Source organism: Electrophorus electricus, chromosome 20 (genome assembly GCF_013358815.1).
Source record: "Electrophorus electricus isolate fEleEle1 chromosome 20, fEleEle1.pri, whole genome shotgun sequence".
Lineage (NCBI taxonomy): Eukaryota > Metazoa > Chordata > Actinopteri > Gymnotiformes > Gymnotidae > Electrophorus > Electrophorus electricus.
Window position 1 is genome coordinate 9,142,975 of NC_049554.1, and position 25,221 is coordinate 9,168,195.

Consider the following 25,221-nt stretch of genomic DNA (forward strand, 5'->3'; position numbering starts at 1 on the left):
GATGTCTTGCAGTCTCTTAAATCAGTAGCATACATTTTGCTCAGACTAGGCCCCATAAATCATAAAAGCTAGTTTAAGGAGGCTTGTTTCCAGCGTGTACAAGCAGATGGTGAGAGAAAGGAAAAATGCATCCAACCCTCAAAACAGGTTTCAACTATACTGAATCGGTCTTAGCACAAGAGGAATCACCTATAGTTTATTCATAAACACTTAAAGTTTACTTTTAAAGCTCGGATATATATAGAATACCCCCTATCTAAATAACATTAGCAATAGCCATATTTGATGTAGGGTTTTGGGTGAGAAAGAGAGAGAGTATACATAACAATGGCTTACATAATTCTAACTTTGAAATTACCGTTGCTGCTTGAGACAATGTGGGAAGAGATTTGGGGGAGGGGGTTATGGAGTGGGAAGGGAGAAAACCGTTTCCTTTGGTCGCAATCAGTTAACTTTTTCCAGACGTGATCAGCAAGCCAAGCAAGGCAACCCTCTTCAGAGAATGCTTGGAGAGTTTGAACGCATGAATAACTGTCGAGCGAAAAGGCTGCAATCTACGTTTCTAACCGTTGTCACCCCTTTACAAGGTTAACTTCTGGGAAAACAAACGCTGAATATGTTAACTTTAAAATTGGATCGTCGTCGCCTTGCACTCTTTTAACGGGGTGTCAGACGTTTACATTTCGGAAACCATCTCGTTTCAGCGATTTCCTTTCTGGTTTATCGATCACTGCAGACAGAATATCCACGTCGCTGACAATCGTCGGTAAGTTTGTTCTAACGTAGCGTGGTTGAAATGATACTGTACCATATTCTTATCGAGGGTTTTAGTGCTGTTTTAAGTACTGTTTAAATACTTTCAATAGCTTGTTTTCTAAATTATGAATATTTGTTTGCATGGTCAAAGTGTAGCGCAGTAAAATGTGTGCAATTAAAAAGTTGTATGGCTTGCGTTGCAATTGTTCTCTCATATAGATTGTTTTTATTTGTTATTTCATGCTTTTCCTTTATAAAAGGTATCTCCTTGGATAACATCGTTGCATCTCTCATTGCTTTGAGATCTCATGTAATCGCGATTTTTAAAAATTATATGAGGATTATATACAGAATTTGTTCAAGTGTTTGATCTAGGGATTTGTAAGACGTAATGGTTGTTTGTTACGAGTACGTGGAGTGGTACATAACTTGGGTTCATGTGGTCACACTGCATCTCCAGTTACATACCATCTACACCTCTCTCGATCAGTTGGCTTGAACCCGTTGGTGCTTACTGAACTCTAGGAAAAAAACACACAAACCATCCTTCCCCTGCCTGAAAGAAAGTAAAATTACAATTCGTAGTCAAAAGCCGACGTTGCCTGCATAGTTCGTTAGCTAGTGGTGGTGGCTAGTGGTTTTTCCTAGAGATTGACTTACATACGACTAGCTAATAACTTTTTAATAAACGTGTGCTAGCTAAATTAACCCCTCATTTCAAGCTTTTCATATTTTGTTGCTGACTAGTAGTGTTTTGATGATTTAAAGAGTAGTTTGATGATTTTCTCTAAAGATGATCTAACTCGTGTTTTCTGGAGTGAAACAATGCATTTTAGTACATGTGGAGGGCAAGATTGCTTTGCTCTGTTAAAAAGGACATGTAGAATGAAGTCAGCAGCTGCACACAATGGTCAGCTGAGGAAATGGTAATCCTCAAAGAGGTGTCTCAGGCCAGTAGTCTATAAAGATGCGTTTTACTCAGCATTGCACATTGTTTAAATACACTGGAGCCTGAAACTCCTATTTTGCTCATTTTCTCACACTTAACTCTTGGGGCAAGTGCTCTTAAGGTGATGTGGGAAAACTGATCTTTGAAGCCCCCTCTCACTGGCGCCTCACTGAGAAACAAGGCCGCCTCTGTGCACAAGGGCTGCCACTTGGTACAGTGTGTAGTACAGTGAAGCTGGGCTTGAAGTATAGTGTTTCATCCCACTCACTTTTTGTGTATGCTTGGTGTCGAGCCAAATGCTTTTGAGTTTGTTTTACATCATAGAGGAGGAACACGGTTCAACAATAATACTTAAACTGACTTAGCTTGGGCTACAGTTGTCTTCAACGTCTAAAGGAAATTAGATCAAAATGGAATAGTCATTAAATGGTAACAGAAACATGCAATAGTCATTGTTCAACCATAAAGATATTTGGTGCAGATCGCTATGACTGACAAAGGGCCAGTTTTCGTGACATGGATTGAGCATATCCTGGGTTTACAATAGGTTCTGAATGGGGAATTCCCGTACAGTGACTTCAGTTGTCAACAAATGATAATTTGTGTCTGAAAACCTGCAGCCTGTGTGTTTCATATGTAGTGACATGCAGTTAAGGCTATAACACTTTTTATGTTAGTTCATTCAATTACACTGTAAAATATCTTTAAAAAGTCTTTCAATTAGACACTGTCTTTTATCTGTATTGAATTACTCAAAACATGATATTCCATTCGTGTTATGCAGTTATTAAGCACTGATCTCAGTTTCATTGTATTTTATACTTTGAGGCCTCCACCACTACCTTTTATTAGTCCCTGCGCAAAATGTTTTGCACAAGCTTCTTATGCTGTCTTCTGCAGTTAATTTAGGTACCAATCCCTTTTTTGTTCCAAAACTGGAATGTCATTGTAAGTGTTTAACATGAAATCATGCACACCAAAGTTGCCCATGGTTTCATTTTGCCTTAGTTACAGGCAGTCATATCTCATAATTTGTAGTTTATATACATTTATATAAATGTGTCATATACACTTTTACAGAACAGCAGGCCTAGAGAGGGTGGATATTTCCTTACTTAGACATTTGATGGGGAGAGGTAACAAAAGATATGTTTTTTTAGAGATGCAAAATTAACAATTGGACAGGCCATTAATGAAGCCCTTAGATTGGTAGTAAATCTCAGGGTGAAATGTACAGTCTATTGTATGTTTATTTCAAACAACAGACTTGATTCTATACTTGCATAGATCAGAGACTAGCTAATGTGTATGTAGGAGGGTGGATTGTCATCATGTGTCCATGTGTCTTTGGAGGGAAATGAGAACTTCATGTGCTCATGTATGTAGAGGATTATAATTTGTTACATACTTAAACTCAGTCACACCCATGTTAATGATTAGAGGTGTCTATCAATGTTAAATTGTTTACATTATTCCACTTCTTTTTAGTGGATTATTTTGGTATATTAATTAATTTCACTACTAGCATTTGAAAGCAACTTACTTTAAAGTGTGCTAACCTGCTACTGGTGGTGCTCTCTAACAGTGGTCTCCAGAAACAGTGATGCATCAGTTTACCTTGACTCCTTTTTCACTCTAAAACTATGTACATTCGGCATTTAGCAGGCAGTCTTATCCAGAGTGACTTACAAAAGTGCTTTGTCATTTACTCATAGAATGTATCCTAGCCAGTACAGTAGGTTAGAATTCAAGATACCATTGAACTATGAATGCTGATACCTAGAAGTGTGAAACAAGTGTGAGCTCTGTATCAGACAACAGTGATATAACAAACAATATCAAATTATATGTGCTAGAGGTTCGGTTACCAACAGGTACAGGATCCATGGTCATTCTAAATATTCCACAAGTAGACAGCGTTTGAAGACTGCAAGGGATTCTGCTGTCCGGACAGCCAGTGAAAGTTTGTGCCACTATCTGGAAACCAGGAGAGAGAATAGTCTTGATGCTTGTAATTTGATTACCTTTTCATGCTTTACAGTTGAGCATTTGTGTGGAAGTACATGAAAATTCAGAATCCACATAATTCCACCCATTCAGAGGAGTGGACATGTGACTTTAAGATAAATGCCACTTATTGTGTAAAACGTTTTTTCTTTTGCTATACAAAACTCTCTACACTCTCCCAGTGTAAAGGCTTCTATTGTTTGCTTCAGAAGCCAAACTCTTCAGACTTCAGTCAGATAAGGACTGTGAATTCCTTTTTACTGTACTTTAAAAAACCTTTTCATTTGTATAACTAGTACTGTAAATTCTAAGCCTTCGGCATAGCTTAGAGGGTGTAAGTAAATGCAAAAAGATTTAATGCATTGTTTTAAGGAATATTAAAGGTAAACTGGCTTTACATTATGATAGTTTTAACTAAAAGGAAAGGAAGGTTCTAAAGGAAAAAGAGATCTCCAAGATTGTCTTGGGCTTTGTAATCCGCAGCTAAACATTTCAGCATGGTCTGGCTTTATTTAACCCATGAGTAAACTTTTTCTACATGGGCACAGTCCTTTCACCAGTCTGTTTATTGTACGCATGTACACAGCATTTGGAAGGCTAGGAAAAGCGTGGCTGTACTTGGAAGGATGGGCATTGGATAAGGGTTTGGACAGAGGGTCTGTACCCTTTCTGTGGTGGAAGTTAGCAAGAGCTAACTTCATAACAACAGCTTTAAATAATAGTGTCTCTGGACATGTAGCTCATGGGCTATGTGAAATATCAGTGTAGGCTGCAGTAGGCAATCATTCAATGTTTTTGTATAATTTTAGATGCTGTGAGCTTATATGATTATACTTCAGAAGGGAAATCTGTATTGTAATCTTGGTCATGACATTCAACAAAAAGCGGAAACGTACTTAAATGCGATTATAATTGTTACACAAAAGTGTAACAATCTGGTAAGTGCATTATTGCCCTTTCTTTGCTGGGAATCCACAAATGCCTAGTTCATTCTGTCTGATGTTTTGGCATATATAATTTAGTAAGTAAGCTGTTTTCCAGCTTGATGGAGCACACTATTTTCCCACATGGGCTGGAGCCTGGAGTAAATTCACCAGCTGTCCCCTTTGAATCAGCTTTTGCAATGCATCTGAGTAAGTTTGGAAACCTGAAGATTTTTGCCAAATGTTACTCCAGTTCCTTCATTCCAAGCTCCACGTTGTAAGCACACCCTGCAATAGTATGGGTTTGCAGTTCATGATAACACTGTTGAAACATTGTTGAAAATATGATTTGTGTTTGTGACTTTGTCACTGGTCAGTTTGGTAGCGACATAAAGTGGCTGCTGTAATCAATGCTAGATCGAACATTTTCATTTTGAGCAGAAGTTCTGCAGGTACCTGCCATTCTCTCTCCGAAGAATAATGGTGGCAATTTAGTGTTTCAAGTAGCCTGTAATCAGCACTGCAAATAGAATTGCTCAAGGGTGCTGTGGTAAATGCCTCCAGTGCACACAATTGACAAACACTGTAAAAATTAGTATAAAAGATTTTGTTAAAATTTGGCCCAACAAATTATGCACCTTGGTTCTCTTTTAAACTACATTAGGATAATTGAGAGAATTTGTTGTTCACTTTTTAAGGTTAGATTATTGAGCATTATGCAGACACAAAACATGAGGTTGCATTTTATGTGTTCAGAAAAGTGTGAATCCTTTTAGTCTGTGTGACACATTCCCTCCCATGTCTTCCTCTTCCTGTTTTGTTTCCTGGCCCTGAGGGGAAAGGTCAACCAGAAAGATCCTGCTTCCTGCCCTACTAATTTATCCTGTGAATGGCAGAGGAGTTTAAGAGGTCAGATATCAAAATTTACCTCCTGATTTAAGGGGTCAGGGAAGGTTAAAGTAAATGTTGTGGTGCTATCTTGGGTCCCTTTTGGACCCCTCAACAGCACCAGTCCTGCCATGACCTGGAATGGCAAAAAGTTATACTAGAGACATTGATGATGACGCATCAGCTTTTTATTTCAGTATTTTATTATTATTATTATTATTATTATTATTATTGGGGAGCACCAAATAAGCAATTTTAATGTATTTTACTAATGAGCATCAAACCTGCATTGTAATTGTAGTGTGGCCACTTAAAAAATGACATCCTTAAAGCTCAGAATGACTAGGATAATTTTTGATTGCATAAAGCAAATAATGCTAGGAATGTAGTTTATAGTTTTATAATTTTAAAGTGAAATTAATAATTGACATTTAAAATTAGTAGTCTATAGTGGATTTATATCAGTAGCAGACTGTGTAAAGCCGGCTTTGCGAGTCCAGTGGTCAACATTTGTTGCATGAAAGTTTGACTATATGATAAAGATTTTCTGGTGATAAACCCACAATGCTAGAAAATTACAATACTCTGGTTTTACCATTCATTTGCAGCTTCTTTTTGCCAAAAAATACATTAAAGAATGGTTGTTTTAAGACGTATGTCATAGCAGTAGTCACTGAAACTGCCAGAAGATAATCGTAGGCTGTCTTTGGGTCACAGAGACATTAAAGTACATATTCAGAGACTAAAGATTTTAACTCTCGAGCAAATAATATTTTCAAGATTTGTGATATTGGTCTACAACACAATAATCTTCACAATCATGGTGACACAATATTCATTCTCATAACTTCAGTATTTTTAATTCTACAAACCGTCCTCATACCAGGAATTCAGTTCCATTGACTGCTTGATTCAGGTGAGGTTTGGAAACTGGTACTGTGCAAAAGGTTGTTCTTGAGGCCTGGATTCGGAAACTTTTTAAAAAATGTAATATATTTTCCTGGTCTGAAAGCATTACAGTTTGTGGCTCAGTATTCAATTTTTATTCTTTTGAGCATTGTACTAATGGAACCTAAAGGCTGTTTATCTGAATTAATTACTTTTCATTGATTAATAGGCGCTTCTTTTGTGTTGCAAATAATTAGCAAATCTTTATTAATAAGAATGCATTTTGTACCAAATGTAATGCTTTTTAAGATTTAATGTACTTTCAACATCTGACATTTACAAAATAATAATATAAGATTTCCATAAATCATGTACATTTATTGGTGCATTTCTCTGCTTGCTAGGTGATCTAGATAAGCATTTTATGAATTAAATGAAAAATAAATATCAAAATGTTTTTCAACCTAATCTCTATTTACCACTATAAATAGATCTACTCTATCTGTGTCATAATGTTGATTATCACACAATTCACACAAGTAACATTTGTCCGTCCTTGTATGTGGGGGTTAAGAAATGGACAGTCAAGGCAAGTTGTATAACACATTTTCATATTTGGGAGGTCATTCAAATTGCTTTAAATAGGAGAAGGATAAAATGATTATAAAAAGATAATGAAATAAAGAAATGGTATGGAAAGATAAGAATGCTGGAATAAAAAATCAAAATGAAATTAAATTTGATTAAATATAAATTAAAGACAATGCTAAAATAAAGTGCAGCATAAAGAATGTACATTTCTTTTATCTCAATTATAGGCACAAGAGATTGTTGTTGAAAGATGGCTGTAAATAATCAGCTTTTAAACTTAAATTTACATGAAAAAATAAACCATGGAAGTGATTAATATCCTAGCAAGTAATACAAACCATTGGTCAGCACTATGATTTTATTTTTTTGACACTTGGAAATAAAAAATGAAGATACTTTGTGTATTTTATCAACCAGCTATCTAATAATTAGCTGTAGTCAAATGTAGCTACTTCCGATGCAGTTCTGGCATGATTACGCCCTAAACAAATTTGTTAGTAACTATGGTGACTGTGTAGAGAGCCCTGATTACAGCCAGATGCCTCCCCTAGTTGCTTCTCCTGCTTTGGGTATTTAGCATTTTCATTGTGTCTTCTCAAGTGAAAAGACACAAGCTTGAGTTCAAATTATTGTGGTTAAAACCATTCTAATCATTTCACTTTAGACTGCATCAGGAAAGCAAGAAATCTCTGCTCTGGTCAGGGCTTATATAGGTTTGGCTCGTCTCTGTCTCGTCTCTGTCACATCGTTCTCCTTTTCAGTTGTTCTCATGCTCAGCATGGTTCACTCAAACATTGCACACACACACACATACCCACAAGAACTACATCAGGCAATTACTTGTAAAATTTGCACTCCATCCTGCTCTTGGCTGTCTATACTTCAAAGCACTCAATCTCAGTTTTATGGATTTGCATAGGTGATATGAATGGGAGATGTCATCCTTAAAACAATACTGTTTGGCATTTGAAAAGAGTCCAGCAGAATAAAGATGTTAAAATCACAAACCTAGCAATGGACTAAACTAATGCAGGAAAAAATACTAGGAAGGATTTGGTAAATATATTTTGTTTATTATGTTCGCATCCCTTCAGTTAAACATTCTGAATATTCTTACTTTTCCACCATTGAGACAAATCTAGGTGAATTAGGGCTTAACACATTATCTTCAAGGGCTTTCATAGGGCCATGCCTTCAACTGTAGCCTGAACATGACCTGTTGACCTTGACATGACCCCTGTTACTAGCCAGACCAATCTAGTTTATCAGATCACTTTTTCATCCCCACAAGGAAGCACTAAGATATAGAGTTTCATAATTAGATATTAATTAATATCATGATTTTGCCATGTGTGATCAGAATACAGTGAACCTGTTGCACTTCATGCATTACAATATCAGCCCTTGAAGTTACCATTATCTGTTTAATGTAACATACAATTTTTTTAAATCTGAAAACCTCCATTTCTGCATATACACCAGCAGGCAAACCTATTTTTCAGCCTTGATTTCCAGGCAGCAGTGCTGTTAACTAAGTCCCTTGTGTAAGGCTACATTTTTTCAAATACATGTCAGTCATTTCTCCTAGCCAATTGAAAAGTAGGATATATGCAACGAGGCGGAACTTATTTCGAACTTGGTGCATCCAGCCAATCAGCCTTGCTCCACAAACTCACTCTCTAAGCATGCCACAAGCTTAGCAAGCAGATGGGGTCATAGCCAGAGATCTAAGCCTTTGTATCACCCTATAATGGCTTCATTCTCCTCTACACACTCACGCATGCGCACACACACACATGCGCACATATGCCTGTGACACAGAGCTTTTCTTTGTAATGGAAAGGCAGAGACCAGGAACATGGGCAAGGGTGTGTGTGCATTGCAACATGTTTTTAGCATTATAATTTTCATTGTTACAAGAGATGTTACTGATTTGGTGCATGTGCATACTCTGAACTACACATCTGATCTGACATTTTGAGCTTATTGTGCTGATCCTTTTACTTGATCTTTAACTTGTCTCGTGATCTTATAGATGACCTGCACATTGGTATAGTTTGGTGGTGGTGAGAGTGAGCAGAGGAACTGACTCATGCAAGAACACCCCTCCATTTGTGGAAAAAGTGAGCAGACGAGTAATTGTCTTTCCGCTTGGCCTTTTTCTTATACACAGCATAGGCGGAGACTGAGAGCAAAAGAGTTTGAGTGAGTGGAAGAAGGAGAGGAAGAAGAAAAGGTAGATTAAGGCTAACTGCTGGCTGTTTTTCTGCTGCCCTGAAAACATAGTTCGGTGTAATTGCATTGTGACTGGATGAGATCATTGGGACATCTGATGAGAGCAGGAAAAGAGAGTGAGCATAGTGTCCACACTGCTCGTCAGTTCTGCACTGCTCCCTCCCCAAAGACAAGGCAGGCAAACTACAGTTTAGCCCCTGCTGACTCCTGTAATCCACGGACTAACGTCATATTTACTTGCAACTCGATACTTTGTACTTTGTAAAGCTTGTTCTGCCAGTTTACGTTTCTCGGTTTTCCTGGGGAAAAAGTCTTTTAGCAAATGGCATAATGTTTTTCAGTATGCACTTGATGTCATTAAGGACAGGATTTTGTGAAGTGTTTTTTGTTTGATTAAATTGCTGAATGTGGTGAAAACACTAGGCATTCTCAAACATTAAGATAATGCCGCCTGGTCTCTGATACATTGTGGTAACAAAAATCACCCAAGAAAAGGAGGTTTTGAAACTACCCATAATCTCAAAGCCATTGCATGAGATTATACAAAATTATGTCAAATACAGCATTTGGACAGTATTTGCAATGTGAAGGAAAAAGGTGAATTTGTTACTGAAAAATCATTGTGTGTTGTTTAAGTTGTGGCCCTCCAGGTTTAAAACATATTTAGATGTACCATTAAATGGCGAGAAAAATTAAAAACCAATAATTTAATACATAAAAATAAAGGTCTGGATTACCAAGACTACTGAGACCTCTGAATACAAACAGGTAGTTTTATAATGAACATTTTCACAAAACAAGAAATGCTACAAAAAGGGCATTCAACACTTTTACATTTTATCAGGCAAGACAGATTTGAAGATGCCCAAATTCAAATGCTGAATGCGAATGTTGCATTCTTGTGATTCTTCAAGCTAATGACAGAATCTTAAGAGGGCTTAGTGCTGTCTGCCTCAACATTTGGTGTGTGCAGCCTGTCTGAGACATTCCAGCAGGTTCCGCTGGATCCATTATTCCAGAATCAGATGTCATTGCAAAATGTGCAGCAGCTGGACTTCTGTATTGAGGCACTTTCTTTGGCTGCAGTGAAAGTGCCTAAAGTTTATTTATGGAGTCACTCATTTATGAAAATCACTACATATATATGAATATGCTTTCTTGTACCTAAAACTGAGACAGCTAATTTTCTTTATGATGAATTGCAAAAGTGTAAAGTAACACAAGTAGTTCATTTATTATTGTATGACTTTGTTGGGGGTATTGCCACTAGTAGTTGAATTCAGTGAACAGTTTGTGTTTGGTGTGATTTGTTTTCTGTGCTTTCTCAGAAATGTATCTTTCACTGAAAACTACATATGCAGTTTTCCCTGGTCCCTGGTACATATGTAAGCACTGCAGCAATCTGTGGTATGTGGCAGGGATACAGGGGGTACCACACTAAGTGTCCTGGCAACCAGGAAAAAAGTAACAGTTGGTTGACGGATTTCACATCCTCTTTGAGTTTTTGTTTTTGTGGTGTGTGTGTGCGCATGTGTGTGTGGGGGGGGTGGTGGGGTGTGGTTTTGGAGGGGTTTTTTTTGGGGGGGGGGGTTGTAGGAGGCGGTAGTGGGGGAGCTGGGTGTGGCCATATTCTGCTTTTAGTGATTTTGTCCCTGTAGGCTTTCATTAAATCTGGCATGGCTTGCTTTCAAGGGCCTTTTTTTAAACCATGAGATGGGACTTTATAGTAAGGCCACATGTGTTGAATGCTTTGTATGAGTGCTTATCATGTCTTCAGAGTATCACTGACAGACCAAGTTTTCTCTTTGCCTTTAGGTGCTTCTTCGATCCCTATGAACTCAAGGAGATAATCCGTCTCTTTCCCTTGTCAAAATGACGGACATGGCAGGGCTGGTCTCAGATGAGGTAGCAACTGGCCTGGGGGAGGTGGACCCTTGTCAGTTGGAGATAGAGAGGAAGTATGATGTCATCCCTGCTGTAATCTGCTCCATGTGCTGCCTCTTTGGAATTATCTACTGCTTCTTTGGTAAGATCAGACTAAAAGTGGAAATATTCTGTTTATGATGTTACATGAAATGACTAGCCAATTATGAAAAATACTTTTATATTTTACTGTTGCACATGGATGAGTTTAAGGAACATTTCAAAAGTGGCTTTTCAAAAGTTTATCCCATCATCCATTTAGGCAATCCAAAATATATGAATTGATGAGTTACAAAAATGGTCAAATGAAGTTGTAAGATAGACTTTAACAACTTTGCCTACTGCAGGACATTACATCTTAATCTTTTATTTATTTATTTATTTTACCTCAACCACTTCCAATCCTTCTAAGTTAATATAGTTAGTATATGAAACTGGAAAACATCAAACCCCAAGTCATAGTCATTTGAAGTTAAAGCTTTAATGCTTTAAATATGAATGTGGTCATTTTTCTTTTAGGTTGCAATGGCCCTATTCAATCCTAAAAGATGGTCAAAGGCCAGAGTTGTAAAATGGCTCATTAAATATTTGACTTCTCTTTCAGGTTACCGCTGCTTCAAAGCTGTCATGTTCCTCTCGGGCCTGATGTTTGGCTCTGTTATCATCTTCCTGTTGTGTCATAAAGAGCGAGTGCTGGACACCCAGCTGAGCGTGGAGGCCAGTGCGGGGATCGGCCTGGGTATAGGTCTGCTGTGCGGCCTGGTCACCATGTTGGTGCGCAGTGTCGGCCTATTCATGACTGGCCTCCTTCTGGGCCTCCTGCTCGCCTTAGCTGGACTGCTGCTTACCTACCAGTTCTACACCCCAGGCACTGTTTGGGTACGAATGCGCTAAAGTGATATGTGCCAAGTTAAAAATGCTATATGCAGTTTTCTCCATTACAACTACAGATCACTTTTAAGGACTTTGGGGGGTTGCAAAGCATGCCAAGCGTTTATACCCCAGTTAAATATTTTAGTCATTTTGCTTTGGAAAGAGTTTAGTTTTAGGTAGTTAACTGTGTTAAAATAAGACTAGCCATTTACAGGGCTAAAAAAATTAAGGTTTCCAAGAAGCCTGACCAGCTGTTGGGTTTGGTTTTGGTTCGAGGTTGAAATCCCTCTACTGCTATAGCATTCAGTGCATGTAGTACATGAGCATATAAATGACTGCTCCCATTGATTGGGAAGGACTGATAGTCAAGTCAAGGGTTTGTTAGTTCTAACCTCAAATCGCACTCTCCTCTACAAAATGTCTAAACTAAGCAATTTGGAAAGCTTGGATGTAGTATCCCATACTGTCCAACTTCTGGGCTAGATGACGCCCGGAGAGAACACTTCTTGCAAGAGTTGTTACCCAGCCAATCTTTCTTCAACTGTAAAAACTATTTAGAAATGTCATTTGATTAGGATGTTTGTGCTTCTTCAAAACTGTAATTCACTTTCACATCACTTTAAATCTGCTTATATTACCTTTAGAACTTCCATCATGAGATAATAAATTATATTGGGTCAGTGCTTTCTTAGTTCTTTAAAAGGGAATTATTAATGTGTAGTGATGGTAATTTTGTTCATTGTGACTTGTGCAGGTTTCATATTCAAATGTCAGAATTTTGTCCGAGAACACAGATGTTTTATGTATTTATGAATTGTATTGTGCTTAAGCTTTAAATATTTAATGAGATGACTATGTAAGGTTACATACTGTACATGCTGCGTAACTAATGGTGACTCGCGTATCCGTCATAGGTACCGCTTGGTGCTCTTCTTGGCGCAGGCATGCTGTGTGCGGTCTTCACCCTTCAGTGGCAGAAGCTCTTCACCATGCTCTCCACAGCTGTGTTTGGTGCTGCCATCATGGTGGTGTGTGCTGACTATTTTGTGGAGATGCTGGCTCTGGCAACACATGTGTACGACCGCCTGCGCTCTGTCCCAAATCCCGTGCCTCTCTGCTGGTACAGCTGGGTAATCTTGGGCATCTGGCCCGCGCTCAGTATCACGGGCATGCTGGTACAGTGGAAGCTTACAGCAGAAGGCTTCTCGCACACAGAGGGTGAGGGAAGATTGGGTATCTTATTTTGATCCTAACTGGTAGAGAAAAGCCTTAATCATTATACAGTCTGAGAAATATGACAAAGACAAACATGAAGCTTTTGTTTTTTGACTTTCAAAGCAGTATTTCCATTTTGACACATAGCATTGGTATTATAATTATTATTATTATTATTATTATTATTATTATTATTATTATTAACACACAAGCTAAAGTTTGAACATTACAAATCTCATATCTTCTGTTTATTTGGGTAGGAGTACACTAATTTCCTTTGTCAATCTTTGTTTCAGTTATCATTAGCAGAAGGCAGAAGAGAGTCCAGCTCATGAGAATAAGACAGAAGGATGCTAAAAAGCTCCAGCTGTCTGGAGGCCAGGAGGGAACATATCGTCGTAAACCAACTCCTGTTAAACGTTATGCTGGAGATCTCCTAGCACCAGTTAGTTTCATAAGAACCTAATGGTGATTTATCTTCTTAAATAAAATGTGCAAATGTTTTTCACAGGTTTACATGGACATGTGTTAAATTAGCTATGCGATTTAGCTATTCAACTCTAGTCCTCATAAACACGTTGGAGCATTCAGAACTTGCCGTGACCACTAAATTGTGCCCCTTAGCCAGCCATACAGATTATAGTCCTCGCAAAGTATCACTTTACTGTACTCATTGCAAGGTATCACCATATGCAGAAAAAGAAACCGTTTTCTAAATCTATGTTTTGTCTTACAGCAAACCAAGGTCTGAGTCAAACCAAGTATTTATAGTGCAAAGCAAGCATGTCCACAGTATATTAAAGGCAAAATCTTATACATTCTCTTTATAAATAAAAATAAGAAATATACTGACTCCCAGACAGTCCACATGCTTGGCCATGTGAACCTTCTTCCATGCCTATGTGAGATAATCAGTGTTACACCCTTAATTTTATACACACACACACACACACACACACACACACAATGTAACTTATACAAAAAAAACCCTACAAAAAATAAAAGTACTATGATATATATATATATATATATATATATATATATATATATATATATATATATATATATATATATATCTCTATATATATATATATATATATATATATATATATATATATATATATATATTTATATATATATATATATATATATATATATATATATATATATATATATATATATATATCTTGTATGTGTGTTATATGTGTCTTATTTTTGACTGATGACTGATATGTACTCATTCACAAATGTGATGCATGTTTGAGTGGTGCGACAGTAGGCAGTCACATGTTTCTCAGAGGTACTGTGGTGAGAGGAGTGAGAATTACCTTTTTGGTTAATATGACATTATTAGGAGGCCATGTTTACCAAGGGTCTAAGTGGGCTGCACCTTATAGTTAAAACCCATAAAGCAAGGAAATGAGTTTGATAGCACACCAAGGTCAGTCCACCTACTGTCATTTCTCTTTTTGTACCACACACAGAGCTACCTGCAGAGTCTTCGAGACCGTCAGATGGGCACAGGCACGTCTCTGAGCAGCCTGAGTACTGCCAATCACACTGTGGTTGATTTGGACTATGAGACTGGCTCCACTGTACCCCTAACGGCCACCGCACCAGCAGCACGTGCCTGAGTTTGCATTCTATGACAATAGCATTAGCAATCTGGGTAAGGAGAATGCATGACAGCATGGTACTTTGTTTTAAGGGTCAGCGATAAGACCTGAATTTTCTATCACAATATTTGTAATGACAAGATTTTGATAATGGTGATCTTTCTCATGCTATACATTATTTATGGGAATAAGGAAAAACTAGACACAAGATCACACTGCGTGTGGGTGTGATGATGTAGTAAGGCCTTATATTTGTAACAACAACTGTGCTCTTCACTGTCGACCAATAATCAATAAACCGATTAAATGTTAATTTATTTATATAATGCACAGCCCTGTTATGTTATCACACAAATGGCACTATCATTTAATTTTCAACTGTTCTTTATGTAGTATAGAAGATCTTAAACATAAATCGATTTGAAAATATATTTGAATTTTAGAGTGACAGACAGCATTAATACCAGAGGTGTCCTTAGGTAATTCCTTATGAAAAATGGCCTAAAGTGTGCCATTAATAGTAGAAGCTTCTCAGTTAACTGTAGTGCTGATGTAGGGGTATTTTAATTGAGAGTGGAATGTACTACATAAAACTAGACTTTTTTAAGAGTATAGTTTAAAAAAAATTCTAGTGGCTTAATCTAGACAGGAGGCGATTTAGAGGTTAATATGGCCTGTTAATAAGCTGTCTATCAAGGCTATGCCTTACATACACCAGCCACAACTACCTTACTAGAAACTCTTTTAGGAGAACAGTACTCTGTTGCCCTTCTGCTGACGTGTACAGTCTGGGTTAAGTGTCCTCTAGTCCTTCATTCATGGTCCCTGGCCACAGGATAACTATTGGCTTGATGTTGTTGATGGCAGAACACTTTAACCCAGGGTAACGGGTTTTAAAAAACACACCCCCCGCCCCCAGCAACGCTGTTGCTCCCGATGACCTTGGACTAGATCAGTACCCACAACCATGTCTGTATATGTTAGTGTTAATGGTCCACCACCCAAACAGTAATGGTGAGCAGTGGTGACCAGCAGTGGGTGGTGTAGAAGGTGACTGACACATTGTGCAAGGCAGTAAATGGACTGTTTTGTAATTGTTTGTGATTGTCCACTCACACCTGTAAAACTGAAGTAGCAAGAGAGTACAGGTACTATATAGGTGTTTCAACTGAAGTGTCTTTTAAGCTTTTAAAATTTTAAAATATGGATTGTAAAATGTTTTATAATTGAGTTATTTGTATAGTGTTTTTATAGTAAGATTCATGTTTATAGTTTTATGCTGAAGGTGTATGAATATGCTGAGAGTTTTATCAGCAGTTTTGGACTAGGTTTTTTCTGATAACATGATTGTTTTGGGAAAAGTCTGGACACCTCTTCAAGGTGGTACAATGATAAGAGATATATGGACACAGATTATCTACATATTTGTATTCTAATTGTCTTCAATAGTTATTTTTAGAATACTAAAATCACATTTAATTCTTTTTACACTATAGGATTTTCATATTTGTTACATACTACTAAATCCTTTCTGTATACTAAAATGAATTGGTCTTGCTATGTGTCTAGAATGAGCCTATAGAAGATGATAAAGTAAGGAGTGCATTTATTTATTAATCTGTGTTTTGTGGTCAGATTAAGATAATTGTTGAATCTCGATTTATTTCCATTTTCCCAATTTATTTCAATATCATCCGCTTGTACCAGATTATTTCGCATCCTTATATTTACATTGCCTTATTTTCATTCAGACTTAATATTTTCAAGTTTCATTTTTACCATGCCTGTGTCACTAAGTATACTCAGTGCTTTTTGTGGTTGTTGCTTTCTTAGGACATGAATGTAATATGTGTAAAATGTTTAAGAAATTATGAAATTCATAAAACAGTATTACTGAGGCATTTGTTTACTTGTTTTTACTACTCTGTTATGTCTTGAACAACCAAAGTATGCTGATGACCTCAAAGCGGATTTCTAAGGCTGTGTTCACATATATTATTTGACACACAACAAATACTCCCATATGTTCTAAATACATGTTCTAAATATATCTAAATACCTGGTCTTGTAGCAAATTCTCCATCTTAACAGAAACAGAGCCAGTGTGCAAGTGAACCAGGAAATGTGTTGAAAGACAGTTGATGAAATTATATCTTATAATGAATCACAGGACACATAATTTATCCATTGGTCCTGGCAAATAAATAGTGTTACGAAACATTTGTTTTTAACAACATGTCACTATTTGGAAACAAACCTTCATTACATCAGTATGGGCCTAGAACTTGAGATCTTACAGCATGAGGTTCTGTAGCTCTGTGAAATGTTTCCTTAACAACTGGCTGACATAATTATTTTCTATGATAGCTACAAAGACATCATACACTGTCTTTAGTTATGGCAAGGGACAGGGTGTGTTTAGCTGGGGAAAAAAAAAATCAATAGTATTAAAAATCAATAACAGTTGCTAATTTTAATGATGAAAAACTAAATTCGAACATAGAGAAATGCTAAAAAAACATTGTATAAAGTATGCCGAATGTTCGTACTCGGGTTAAAATGTATTAGTTGTTAATCTAGTAATTTTAATAATTGAACATCTTATAAACATGGTCTGACATATCAAACTTGAAATGGTCTATTACAACAAATAAGTATAAAGTGAATCCATAACAGTGCCATAAAATGTATGAAACTGCTTAGCATTTAAAAAGCATACTCTTTCTCCCTACCACCAGCCTTTGGTCATTTAGCTCACAGCCCAAACACTGCTGCTCTTTGCCATAATTATATTAACCTTAACCTTAGCACTTCTGATAGAAGCTGCTGTTCTTTTACTCATATACAAAAGCTGATTCATAATGTAAGTCTTCTGTGAAAATATTTACTGAAAATTTATATTTATACTATTTTTAGTATATTACTGAGCAAAATTAAATCCAAAGAAATACTGAATACAGAAATATATCAGCTTCTAAGAAGTACAAAGGAAAGAATCATATTGAGTACACCCGTTAATCTCTATATAGGCATGTTTTGATCTATACATGTGCATTGCTACAAAATACCAAACCATAATATATAAATGGCAAACATACTCGAGTGTATGCCACTCTTTTTCAGTGCACCGACAATATGGTTGAGGTCTGTTCCCTGAAATTAGCTACCATGTGATAACACGAAAGAACTTCACTCTTAGCAAAGGAATTGTTTAGGCCTGCCAAAGGGAACTGAAATGTTACCCATTCTCAGCTCACAAAAACCACAACATAGCTATAATCACACAGCAGTGTTTCTGAATACTCAAAAGTCTGACTTAACAGTGACAATGTCCCAGAGAGTTACACTGCAGTTGAAGGCAATCTCAAAGCATGGAGCACCCTCTAGAGTCTCATTGGTTGCATCTCATCCAGCGCTCTCGTTTGCTGAGGGGGTATCCAGGATCAACAGTTAGCTGTTCATTCATGCGCCAGTATTTGTCACCCTTGAAGAAGTAGATCTTGCCATTGGTCCATGTGAAAGCTGCATCAGGACTGGATGGAACACCAGTAAAGAGTCGGGAAATGGGCTTTGGATAGATGCTGAGGTCATTGTAAACCATTTCATCCCACTGCCAGTATCCTGAGCCCTGTAGCAAGACAATAAATTCATATTTCCTTCAGAGACACAAATCCTGTCTATCACATAATATATTAATGTATGATGGAAAGTTTAAGATAAAAACAGATGCAGAGGCACAATAAGTACATGATTAATCATTATGCATGAAAAGATAATGCTGAATACTAATAGTACTAGTATTCTAGTGCTGTAAAATGTTATGGATGCAATGCCACTGCCTCCTTAAGGTCATAAATGACACTGCATTGTTTCAGGAGGAACTTTGGTACAGACCCATTTAGTTGCATGCTACCTTAAAGAAGAAAATTTTCTTGTTCTTTTCAAAATACAGCGCTGCATCAATGTTAGCAGGGATTCTTCTCAGCTGTTTGGGGTATCCATAATCAAGTTGGAAATTTGTAAACCGCCACACTTTATCACCTGAAGTGGTTAGGTGGGAACAAGCATGCAAAAGAGAATACATAAAAAAAATAAAAAAAAAGATTTGTGAAAAATAATCTAGAGGTGGATTATATTTTCCTGCATCCTCTCATTCTATCTTGTCATCAGTTCATGACAATCATGACACTGGGAAGATTTTTTTTTTTCACCAGAGTTAACCTATTTTTAGAACTACTGCCAGTGGTGATTCTGCAGTGAAATACATGTTTATATTAGATATCAACTGGTCAGCAAAATCTTTATCAAAAGTCAGCAAATGTTTTGTGCACACATAGATCTCTTTGGTTTATATGTAAACCCTGCTATTTCAACTTTTGTTTATTCCTCAGCCTGAACAAATATTTCTCCTGAGGTAAATTAGGGACAGTGTACAGAATTATGTTTTCCATACATAATTCAGTACACCAATCTAAGGGTAAACAATGCTGGAATCTCTGATTATAGGACTCATGTTCTCTGTGATGACAAATCTACAAGTTACTGCACAACATTTAATGCTCAGCAAAGGACTGACTCAGGATGAGACATTTGTTAGTCATTAACCAACCAAAAAAGATTTACATAAACTTTATGAGAAGCAAGACGCAGCTGTTTGAAGAACATGGCCTTGCTAAGTTTCCAGGCAGAGTCATAGCTAAAAAAGTTCATAACAAGAACATTTCACAATTTTTGCCCTACTTATTCCCCTAATATTAATCAAAAAACAGCATTTTATTGTGTCCTTTACATTTTCTAACAAGCTCTCAAACAAGTAATTCCTATAGCTCCTATAGCTTTGTTGTAGCTACTGTACAACAAAGAAATAAAACTTCTCAAAGGCTGAGTAAATGCTAAATTACTTATGATTTTTGTTTATTTACAAAGGGCACCATATGAAGTCGACTAACACAAGCGTGTATAAAATAGCTTTAAGAAATACCTTTGAGAAAGTAGGTCTTGTTGGTTCTCTGAGAATAAACAACTGCATTAAGCTTCCCTGGCAGTCCCTTCCACAGGCGGCTGATCTTTATGGGAGGGTTATGCCCCACATCTGTTATTGTCCACACATAATCCCCACTAAAAGCAAACGTCTTGTGCCAAGGACCTGATATAAACCAAAACAGAATTTTATGGTGATTATATGAGACCTTTGGAATAAGCATCATGACTGAAATTCATAGGTTTTAGGTAATGGGGCTTTACTTTCTTACCCAACATAATGGCATCAAGCTTGGCTTCACATGGATCTGGAATATCACGTTTTGGGAAAGGTGATGTGGTGGGGTTTGTGATGTAAATATTTTCATCTGTGGTTGTACTAGATATTTTTTTACCTGAGAGGAAAAAAGTGTCAGTATACACAACATATATAATAAGCAACAGTGTTATATGGATTCAGTATTGTTCAAGTTGAGTTTTATAAATTGCATCGTAATGCTTGTGTTATTATTCTAGAGTTCCGATTCATGTTACACACATAGAAATGGTTTATTGACAGTTGCTCTTGTACTCCTCAACATTTTTTGAGAACTTCCCTTTTAAATAAGATATTTGTGCAGATCACTGGTTGAGGATGTTACAGAATAAAATTGTCTCACTGTGCAAAAATCAACTTGTAGTGACAGGTATGTTGTAAAAAATTTTTGTTGTTTTTTTGTTGTTGAGTTTTGTTGTCTGAGAAGCAACAAAGGGTCAAAAATGTATTAAATTTTGGATTGCAACAGGTGTAACACTGTACACCTATCAAACATCATTTTGGTACCTGGCAATGTCTAGTCACACAATACCATATAATTACATCTCATGTTAACTGCACACAAGTTACTTCAAGGAAGTTCACAAAAAATGTGCCACAAACAAACACAACCCCCCCCCCCCCCCCAACAACAACAGACATCACCAGTTACCTAATGCAAACACAAAGTCATTATGCAATCTGCAAGTAAACACCAATCCCTCACCATAACATTACCGTATAGTGCCTGGATGCCACGGATGTCATCAGCATGCAGTTTGAAGTTGGCTCGATAACCAGTGTAGTGTGCAGCCATAAGTGCACTGCTATACTGGGAATGGCCAAGACCCAGGGCATGGCCTATCTCGTGAGCTGCTACAATGCGCAGATTGGAACCATAGTACTTGCCCTCTGTCCAGAACTCATCCTCATCAAAGTGAACAATTCCAGAAGGAGGCGCTTCAGCATGGGCAAGCACATGTCCTATGGGCAGAACGAGATTCTGTAGTTTAAACGAAACATGGACTGATTTGAGACAAAACTGTACTAGTCGACTGCTGGCACCATCTTACTATGGCTGGCTGCTGGTATAGCACAGTTGTGGTCTAAGACCTTAACATAGTGATACATGATAATTTGAGACCATCCTTCCATGAAATGGCTTTAGTCTGTTGTCCCTGACTTTCGCAGAGGTTTCCCACTGGCAGTACATTAGGATCTGAGCTCATAGTTTAAGAAATATGGGTTGCAGAAATACCCAAAGCTAACTGCAAATGAACTCCAGAATTTTCCTACTGAACTGACTGAAATAATATAGACCAGTGAGGAAATAATACAGGTCTACTTTTGTCAAACCCTGCTGACTTTGTAAAAATAAACAAATTTAGAGGTGATATAAAATTAGATTCTGTACGAGTGAATAATTTGCTTTGAGTTTCCTGATTTCATTACTGCCATTTGCAAAACTGGCAAAGCAGATTTGTGATTAATGTAATGCCCATTAGCATTAAAATGCTTTGCCACTAGAAACCACAAATCCTTAATTCTGATGGGCTGAAGGTGCTCAACAAACCAATGAGTAAGGTTCTCTTGGTTGTAATGTAAAGCTGATGACATCTCTTGCAAGTAACACAGTAGACAACTCCTACAGTAACGCATGAGGAGGAATGGGTGATGACAATTGATCCTTTTGTGCCAGTTATTTTAATGGCTGTTTTAATAACTTTACATATAGCACATCTAGAGCTTTTGCAGGCTATACCACCATACCTGGCCCATCAAAAGGTGAGGGACAGCCCTCCCTCTTATGGAACGAGATCCTAATGTCTGTTCTGCCATAATCAACCTCCTTGAAACTTAGGGGAGTGACATCACTCCAGTATTTGAATGCAGATCTGATGGCACTCTGTGTTTCAGCCTTCCCCATGTCTGGGGTGTAGTTATAGATACGATACGTTAGATTCCTCTTTCTCCAGACTCCTGAAAAATAAACAGAAAAGTTGAGTCACAGGCCTGTATTACACTCACTCCTGAACTCCAGAAATACAGAAATGTTTACTATTCTTGCAGTTGCCAGCTTCTAAGAGACAAATTCTCCTTCGTGAAAATGCCAGAAGAGGCTTTAACCCAATTTCAAACAATGTTTAGGATGAGTCATTTTCCTGGAATCATGACTGCAGGCTGCTACCCTCCCCCAGACTATTATGATTACATTGCTAAGATTTAAGGATCCTCAACATCTTATCTCCAGTCTTGCACTACAGCATGAAGAAAATTGTGTTATACAATACAATATTTCAAGTTACTACATAACAAAAATAGCAATTAGATTATTCCACTTCCTTCATTTTCTCTGCAAAATTCTGCTGCTCGACAATAAAGAGAGTTAAAGATAAAGAAACTCACAGAGATATGGAGTTTACTTACCACCAAACCGCCTGTACTTCATTGACTTTTGGTTGAAAGGGTCCTCTACACCACAACGTGGCTGCCTCATTTTCAAAAGAGTAGCTTTGTCAGGTATTCCAGTTACTGGCAAACTTGACACTCTCTGAAACACTCTGTCATTTATATGAAAAATTTGTATACATTTTTAGATAATGTGTAGCCTTGCACTGGGAATGAAGATATTAAAATGGCCTGAGCATTACATTAGCTGCCTGGTGGAATACAACTAGTTTCACCAGCAATATAACAAAAAGCATATTTTCCTTAAACGGACTGTTTACGGTTTATGGAATATCACAAGAGATTCACGCAGTCTTTTGTCATCATTTATTACCTTCATGGGGGGGGGGGGGGGGGGGGGGGCAATATATACATTGTCCTTCATGTTTTGTGCATTTTTACCTGAGAGCTTCTGTCACATCCTTGTCGCTCGTGTCTTCTTGTGCCTGCATATCTAGTGGAATGTTGAGGTATCCAAACTTCTTTAGATAAGTCTGCAGTCAGACAAGTCAGATAATAAAAGGTTTCACCCCCCCCAATATATATATATATATATATATATATATATATATATATATGTGTGTGTGTGTGTGTGTGTGTGTGTGTGTGTGTGTGTGTGTGTCTGTGTGTCTGTGTGTGTGTGTGGGTGTGTCTGTGTGCGTGTGTTAACAAAGTTGATTTTAAACATAGGCTACACAATAGGCTGTCACGCACTAACAGGCAATTAATTAACAGGCAATCTTAATGGAATGTTAATGACAGTCACAGGCAATTTTTCTTGTATGAAAAAGCTATGCCGCTTGTGAACAGTGCAAACACACTCTGAATGTTATTTTAAGAAGCGATTACTCGAAACGTTCTCTTCTCACCATTGCCTCCGTGAACTCCATTCTTCTGTCCACTGTAGTAGAGGATACGGCATATAACGCAGCGGCAAGGAATAATGTTGACTGCACCAGGTTTTCCATCTCGACCGGCCGATTTTTCTTTGGTAAAGTGAGTTAAATAATGAAACTGATAAAAGAAATACCGGTTTACGTTTTGGGTGGATACTCAAACAATATGCAGCACCAACCTCTGCTTGTTCATCCGTGAGGTTTATAAGTTAAAGACCAAAGTGAGTCATCGCTGGTCCAGCTGACCTTAAATAATGCATTTCCGATTACTGCGAGCTCCAGAACTGCTCCATAAGAGGAACAGTTGCGCAAGATACAGGCACTGCGCTTCGTTTTTCGACCTCAGACCAGAAGTTAAACTATTGTGGAACTCTTCGTGGATACTTGAGTTGGATTGCTTCCATTACTTGCCGCGTTGCTCTAACAACTAAGTTATATTGTCCCCAAGCATTGCGTTGATGTTGCAGTGACTGCGCAACTATCTTACGCAAATGTTTCAATCTTTTCAGCAAATCTTGGCAGCAAAACTTCAACGTGTTATAAATGTGTTCCAAGACTACCTGAACCACAGTATGGCTAATGTTTAAATAATATGGCAGAGAGATGTTCTGGCAAGGCAGAAAAAGCTTAACCGACGTATTTCAGTGCCAAACCAACCAGAGCTCTAAGGAAGATTTAGTGAGGTTTGCGTCCACGTGTTATGACTGGGTGAAGCGAGAAAAGGTCGGTCCAATGCCAGTTTAAGGGTTATATCCACACATTAATCTCAATCCGGGGTGCTGGGAGAATTTCTGATGAAGGAGTTACCGTCGTGTCACTTGTTTGAATTGGTCTTCAAAGCTGTAATTTCTGTGAAACGGGGAGCCATCGGACAAGGAAGCGGAAAAACTGCACCTTCTTATGATTTATTTAAAAAAAAAAAAAAACACACTTAAACAAACTAAATTACTCAAGCAGCATTGGAGAATGAGTTCCATATGTGATTTGTGCTATTCTTTTAAGCCTCCGTGTATGTGCAGACTGCAAAGTACCCAGAGTAAAACCATGACATACACTATTGGATCCACCTGGTAAATTTGGAGACACAAAAAAGCTGCTGCTCCATAACACGGAGTTATGTAGAACTACCATGTGATATTGTTTTTTTTGTTTGTTGTTTTTTTTTGTTTGTTTGTTTGTTTGTTTTTTTGATCCAGGCTATTTAGTCTGGACTAAGGCTCAAAAGCACAAAACAAAATTATTTAATATGGTCAGAAAACCCTTTAGCTGAAGCACTCTGGAGCACCACACTTTTAGTGAGGGATTAGAGTGTAGCATGTGACTTCATTATGAACCCAGGCTTATTTCTTACAAGACTTCATACTTCAGAGAATAAGTTTAGCAAAATTGGAAAAGCTACAGTTTGCACAATACAGCTCTTGTATTTCATTCTTGATACACTGTACAGTTTTAGTTTAGCTTTCGTTAGCTATACTACTTCCATGATGGTGCATGACAACTACTTTTGCAAAGGTTTTGATATACTGTACAGTTTTAGAATTAGGCTGTTCACAAATATACAAAACAATCCTTTTCATTGAAACCTGGATAAAAATCTGACAGGTAAAATGCTTGAACACACAGTAGAATCAATCCATTAACAATATGGTTTGTAATAAAATGTTATAACAAAGCATACATTTTCTGGAGAAAAATCTCTATGTATAAACCTTTGTAGAGTAATTTAAATGAATATATA

The 25,221-nt window shown here is 37.4% G+C and overlaps 2 protein-coding genes across 4 annotated transcripts; one reads left to right on the forward strand and one right to left on the reverse strand.

Annotated features, from left to right (window-relative positions):
• Positions 1-448: 448 nt before the first annotated feature.
• Positions 449-16,762, forward strand: LOC113592245 (transmembrane protein 198-like). 2 transcript variants are annotated; one of them, XM_027033051.2, is made up of 6 exons: positions 449-766; positions 11,053-11,263; positions 11,765-12,039; positions 12,948-13,251; positions 13,545-13,693; positions 14,733-16,762. In XM_027033051.2, exons 2-6 carry the CDS (start codon positions 11,110-11,112, stop codon positions 14,880-14,882), a joined length of 1,032 nt encoding a protein of 343 aa, XP_026888852.1. In that variant the 5' UTR covers positions 449-766; positions 11,053-11,109; the 3' UTR covers positions 14,883-16,762. The 2 variants fall into 2 exon arrangements, with proteins under 2 accessions (XP_026888852.1, XP_026888853.1); XM_027033052.2 differs by having other exon boundaries at positions 13,545-13,716; positions 14,733-14,821.
• Positions 15,632-23,786, reverse strand: mmp19 (matrix metallopeptidase 19). Of its 2 annotated transcripts, XM_027033050.2 has the most exons (10): positions 23,663-23,786; positions 23,457-23,573; positions 22,990-23,081; positions 22,567-22,700; positions 21,910-22,119; positions 20,878-21,123; positions 20,117-20,239; positions 19,846-20,010; positions 18,778-18,905; positions 15,632-18,492 (listed from the first exon to the last, which is right to left on the reverse strand). In XM_027033050.2, the coding sequence occupies exons 2-10, from the start codon at positions 23,553-23,555 to the stop codon at positions 18,256-18,258; spliced, it is 1,434 nt and encodes a 477-aa protein (XP_026888851.2). In that variant the 5' UTR covers positions 23,556-23,573; positions 23,663-23,786; the 3' UTR covers positions 15,632-18,255. The 2 variants fall into 2 exon arrangements, with proteins under 2 accessions (XP_026888851.2, XP_026888850.2); XM_027033049.2 differs by having other exon boundaries at positions 23,457-23,786.
• Positions 23,787-25,221: the final 1,435 nt, after the last annotated feature.

Excerpts from the sequence above, each read along its gene's own strand:
- LOC113592245 (XM_027033051.2), top strand. The coding sequence starts at position 11,110 with ATGACGGACATGGCAGGGCTGGTCTCAGATGAGGTAGCAACTGGCCTG. Across the intron at positions 11,264-11,764 it reads AATTATCTACTGCTTCTTTG|GTTACCGCTGCTTCAAAGCT; the intron begins GTAAGATCAGAC and ends CTTCTCTTTCAG. Across the intron at positions 13,694-14,732 it reads CTGGAGATCTCCTAGCACCA|AGCTACCTGCAGAGTCTTCG; the intron begins GTTAGTTTCATA and ends TACCACACACAG.
- mmp19 (XM_027033050.2), bottom strand. The coding sequence starts at position 23,555 with ATGGAAAACCTGGTGCAGTCAACATTATTCCTTGCCGCTGCGTTATAT. Across the intron at positions 22,701-22,989 it reads GATGTGACAGAAGCTCTCAG|AGTGTTTCAGAGAGTGTCAA; the intron begins GTAAAAATGCAC and ends TATAAATGACAG. Across the intron at positions 21,124-21,909 it reads CTCACCTTTTGATGGGCCAG|GACATGTGCTTGCCCATGCT; the intron begins GTATGGTGGTAT and ends TTCTGCCCATAG.